General features: G+C 42.7%; 1 protein-coding gene across 1 annotated transcript in view; it reads left to right on the top strand.

The window, feature by feature from the left end:
• Nucleotides 1-2441, top strand: part of LOC107302884 (complement factor B-like) — a 51995-nt gene extending 49554 nt beyond the window's left edge. Inside the window, exons 15-18 of the mRNA XM_029287320.1 lie at nt 8-140; nt 1283-1332; nt 1900-2160; nt 2277-2441. Of these exons, the coding sequence (XP_029143153.1) occupies nt 8-140; nt 1283-1332; nt 1900-2079 (363 nt within the window). The 3' untranslated portion in view covers nt 2080-2160; nt 2277-2441. The remainder of the gene's footprint in view (nt 1-7; nt 141-1282; nt 1333-1899; nt 2161-2276) is intronic.
• The last annotated feature ends 3196 nt before the right edge of the window (nt 2442-5637 follow it).

Below are 5637 nucleotides of genomic sequence, written 5' to 3'. Positions count from 1 at the left end.
TTTCCAGAAAATGGCTTGTGAGCAAGACGCTAGGAATGCCAAATTCTACAAAAACATTACCAATATCAAAGAAGTAGTGACTGATAACTTTCTCTGCACTGGGGGACAGGACCCTGTGCTGGACCCCAATACATGCAAAGGTGAGGAGTAGTGGTGCTCTCTGCCGTTTCCTGGGTTTCTTATCTCTTTAGGCCTCTCGAAACCAAGCTACCTCCAAAGCTGATCTTGCAAGTCATAGTAGAGCAGCATTAGCAGGAAGGAAGGGAATTATTTATTAAAGATATTTAAGAATATAAAGGCAAGGAGATACTTTGTTTGCAAGGATCTGCCCTTCTGCTCCTTTTGGCTCTGGGCTGAAGTTATAATGGAGAGACACCTGGGAACAGAAAATTGGACTTTTCAACAGTAACATTCACATAAGCACACAACAGCAGGTATTAATATATTTCACTCTGAATACACTGTAAAATAGAAATAACAGAATGACAGAGTTGAAGGGACCTTGGAGGTCTTCTAATACAACTCCCTGCTCAGGCAGGAAGCCCTATATTTCACGGTCTTTCAGTGTAAATGCAACAGTTCATTAATATGCCTTGGTAAGGCCACACTTGGAATACTGCATCCAGTTTTGGTCACCACGATGTAAAAAAGATGTTGAGACTCTAGAAAGAGTACAGAGAAGAGCAACAAAGATGATTAGGGGACTGGAAGCTAAAGCATATAAGGAACGGCTGATGGAATTGGGTATGTCTAGTTTAACAAAGAGAAGGATGAGGGGGGACATGATAGCAGTGTTCCAATATCTCAGGGGCTGCCACAAAGAAGAGGGAGTCAAGCTATTCTCCAAAGCGCCTGAAGGCAGGACAAGAAGCAACGGGTGGAAACTAATCAAGGAGAGAAGCAACCTAGAACTAAGGAGAAACTTTCTAACAGAACAATTAACCAGTGGAACAACCTGCCTCCAGAAGCTGTGAATGCTCCAACACTGGAAGTTTTTAAGAAGAAACTGGACAGCCATTTGTCCGAAATGGTATAGGGTTTCCTGCCTGAGCAGGGGGTTGGACTAGATGACCTCCAAGGTCCCTTCCAACTTTATCATTATTATTATTTTTACATCCTCCTCCTCTAGTTTTTACATCACTGAATCACATCTACTTTTGGATACATGTTAATATCTGTCTAAAATTGTCCCATGAGTTGGATTCCTGTGTGAGTCATAGATCTGATCTCTCCATACCCAACTCAGTCCCTTGATTAAAGCCCTTTTTCTTTTGGCTTGCAGGAGATTCTGGTGGTCCTCTCATTGTTCAGAAAAAGTTGCGTTATGTTCAGGTGAGTGGTTAGTTCACCAAAACTGCTAGACCACAGCATGTGTGTGTGTGAATGCCCCAAATTCAACCTGTCGGCTTCAGATCATGGCCGGGATGAAATTCTTATTAACTTTCTGTTCCAAAGGTGCTTTTTTCAAGAGGCAAGTGGACTTTCTTTCTTTTTCCTTGAACCCATTTTGCTTCTCCTCTAAGAAGCTTCTTCAGTTCTTGGATGAGAAGCGAACTGAAGAAGCTTCGAGGATGAGAAGTGAAAACGTCTTCAAGGGGAAAAAAAACTCAAGAAAGTCCAGTTGCCTCTTGAAAAAGCACCTTCAGGACAACCATGACGGAAATGAATGAGAATCTCCATAGATAAATTATCTTTGTGCTATGTGTAAGTTGGCCGCGTGTCCCCCAGTTCCAAAAATTATCTTCAGACTGAATGTCCATTCGCAGCCATAATTTCATAAAGCAAAGTCACATAAGAGAGGGGTTTTTTTTCTTTATCTGATGTCGGTTTTCCTTCAACGAAAGCGGTCAGATTCCAGGATTGGATTTCTCATGTTTTTCTATCTCTTTTCTTCTGTAGGTTGGCGTGATTAGTTGGGGTGTGGTTGATGTCTGCGGTCACAATATTGCGACATGTGAGGAACCCGAAAAATTCCAGAGGCGTAGTCCCTCCTTTGCCAGGGATTATCACTTCAACCTCTTCAAAGTTATTCCTTGGCTCAGAGAAAAGCTGGCCGATGAGGGACTAGAATTCATCTAGAATTCTTGTTCTTCCCAGCCCACTCAGATGCTCTCTGTACATAGAAGTCATTCTCTTCAAATCTTGCTAAGTAAATTCTATGTCCGGGGTCTTCAAACTCGGCCCTTTTAGGACTCGTGGACTTCAACTCCCAGAATTCCTCAGCCAGGCACTCTGGCTGAGGAATTCTGGGAGTTGAAGTCCATCAGTCCTAAAAGGGCCGAGTTTGAAGACCCCTGTTCTACGTTAACAATGACTATCCAATGTAACTGTATAGACAAAAAATAAATAAATGTGATATGTGTTATCCTTTGCTTAGCTCCTATGTTGGGATGGTTGGGCTTAGTTTCTACACAGAAGCGTCTGCAAGGGGGGGGTCCAAAAAATCAAGATGGTGACTGCAACTGGGACCTTGAACCCAGTCTACGACGACTCACCACTACCTGATGGCAGCCCGCTCGCCCGCTCGCTTGTCCAGTTCTCATTGAGTTATCGTGGCTGCAACTTTCCAGTGTTGAGATGTCCTGCGAAGAAATGGCGGCACTGAGTTGGCAGAGACAACTTGGCAATGGCGAGAAGGCTGCCCCCTGCTGGCCGCCCCGAGGTAGCAGCACCGAGTCTTCCCAGAGGGCGCCTTGAGCCCTCTGCAGGTTATAATAGTCGTTTATTAATGTACCAGTCTTATGACAGCATCAAAAGATAAGATAAAATAAAAATAAAATGTAGCATCTAATTCAGATAAAAGAAAATACAGTACAGGTAGTCCTTGACTTACAACCACAATTGAGCCCAAACTTTCTGTTGCTGAGCAAGACCGTTGTTAAGTGAATTATGCCCCATTTTACGACCTTTCTCTGGTTGTTAACTGAATAACTGTGATTGTTAAGTAACACGATTGCTAAATGAATCTGACTTCCCCATTGCTTGTCAGAAGATCACAAAAGGAGATCACAGGACCATGGGACACTGCAACCGTCATAAATATGAATCATTTGACAAGTGTTTGAATTTTGATCACGTGACCTTGGGGATGCTGCAACGATTGTAAGCGTGAAAACCTTCATAGGTCAGGGTTTTTTTAACGCCATTGTAGCTTTGAACGGGCACTAAGTGAAGTGTTGTAAGTTGAGGACTGTCTGTAATGATATTAGAAGAATCAGCATTGAGATACAGGAACCCTTAATCTGTTCTATATAATGGATTCATAGCTCAAGTGCCTTAACTATAAACCTAGCAGTTCCATTCACAATGTATACATTACAGCCAAGGAGGAAATAGGACAATTTGCAATTCATATTCCAGTAGCCTAAGAAGGTCACACAATTGACAGTCTAAACAATAACACCGGTAGTTTTATTGAGCCCAAAATTTCTGTTGGGAAGTGAGACATTAGTTAACTGAGTTTTATGATCTTTGTTACCACAATTGTTAAGTGAATCACTGCAGTTGTTAAATTAGTAACACAGTTGTTAAGTGAAACTGGCTTCCCTATTGACTTTGCCTGTCAGAAGTTTGCAAAAGGGGATCACGTGACCCTGGAGCACTGCAACCGTCATAAATATGAGTCAGTAGCCAAGCGTCTGAATTTTGATAAAGTGACCATGAGGAGGATGCAAAGGTCATAAGTATGAAAAAGGGTTATAAGTCACTTTTTTCAGTGCCGTTGTAATTTCGAACAGTCACTAAATGAACTGCTGTAAATCAAGGACTACCTGTATTACACACGATAGCTCCCAATATCCGTAGCTGGCTGACCGGCCATACTCAGCGTGTGGTCCTCAATGGAACCGCATCTACATGGAGGGAAGTGTGTAGTTGGGTGCCCCAGGGCTCTGTTCTGGGCCCAGTGCTCTTCAACATCTTAATCAACGATTTGGATGAGGGGATAGATGGGGAAATCATCAAATTTGCAGACGACACCAAGCTGGCAGGAATAGCCAACACTCCAGAAGACAGGCTTAAGATACAGAAGGATCTGGACAGACTTGAACACTGGTAAGGTGACCAATCGTCCTCCTTTAGGGAGGACAGTCCTCCTTTTGTAAGTTCTGTCCTCCCTCGAAAAGTGTCCTCCTACATGTCTTCCTTTTCAATATTTGAAGACTAATCTGCAGGGCTTTTTTTTTCTCACAGAACGCTCAGAACGGCGTTCCGGCAACTTTTTTTTTCAACTTTTGCATGAGCTCTGCTACTCCCCCTATTGGCTTTCGAAAGCCAATAGGAATTGCTGCTGAGCGCGCCAAAACACCCGGCTGGCAAACTTTGCACATGCAAAGTTTCACTGTATTATTGTTGCAATGAATAAAATGTTTCTTTTATTTACGATATTTTTTCTTCAATTTATTTGTGTCCTCCTTTTCATTGTAAAAAAGTTGGTCACCTTAACACTGGGCGCTATCTAACAAAATAAAATTCAATGGTGAAAAAAGTAAGGTTCTACATTTAGGCAAGAAAAACCAAATGTACAGGTATAGTATAGGGGGTACCTTGCTCAATAGGGAGAGGGATCTCAGAGTCCTAGTGGACAATCATTTAAATATGAGCCAGCAGTGTGCTACAGCTGCCAAAAAAGCCAACACAGTGCTAGGCTGCATTAACAGAGGGATAGAATCAAGATCACGTGAAGTGTTAATACCACTTTACAATGCCTTGGTAAGGCCACACTTGGAATACTGCATCCAGTTTTGGTCACCAGGATGTAAAAAAAGATATTGAGACTCTAGAAAGAGTACAGAGAAGAGCAACAAAGATGATTAGGGGACTGGAGACTAAAACATATAAGGAACGGTTGCTGGAATTGGGTATGTCTAGTTTAATGAAGAGAAGGACGAGGGGGGACATGACAGCAGTCTTCCAATATCTCAGGGGCCGCCACAAAGAAGAGGGAGTCAAGCTATTCTCCAAAGTGCCTGAAGGCAGGACAAGAAGCAATGGATGGAAACTAATCAAGGCGAGAAGCAACCTAGAACTAAGGAGAAACTTCCTGACAGTGAGAACAATTAACCAGTGGAACAACCTGCCTCCAGAAGCGGTGAATGCTCCAACACTGGAGGTTTTTTAGAAGAAACTGAACAGCCATTTGTCCGAAATGGTATAGGGTTACCTGCCTGAGCAGGGGGTTGGACTAGATGACCTCCAAGGTCCCTTCCAACTTTATTATTATTATTATTATTATTATTATTATTATTAATAATAATAAATGTAAGTGGGGGAAAAAAGAGAGAACCAAACGAAGCACTATCTGGTAATCCATGTCTGTGTCTCTGTGTATATACAGGTGGTCCTCGACTTATTCATTTAGTGACCGTTCAAAGTTACAACCGCATTGAAAAAAGAGACTTATGACCCTTTTCCACACTTTGCGACTGTTGCAACATCCCCAGGGTCCGCGTGATCAAAAATCGGATGCTTGGCAATTGATTCATATTTATGACGGTTGCAGTGCCCGTTTTGCGACCTTCTGACAAGCCAAATCAAGGGGGAAGCCAGGTTCACTTACCAGCTGTGTCACTAACTCAGCAACTGCAGCGATTCCCTTAACAACTGTGGCAAGAAAGGTGGTAAACTGGGGCAAAGTTT

Source organism: Protobothrops mucrosquamatus, unplaced genomic scaffold (genome assembly GCF_001527695.2).
Source record: "Protobothrops mucrosquamatus isolate PMUCROS unplaced genomic scaffold, P.Mucros_1.0 scaffold_295, whole genome shotgun sequence".
In the NCBI taxonomy this organism is placed as follows: domain Eukaryota; kingdom Metazoa; phylum Chordata; class Lepidosauria; order Squamata; family Viperidae; genus Protobothrops; species Protobothrops mucrosquamatus.
This window is presented reverse-complemented; position numbering and strand designations above follow the sequence as displayed.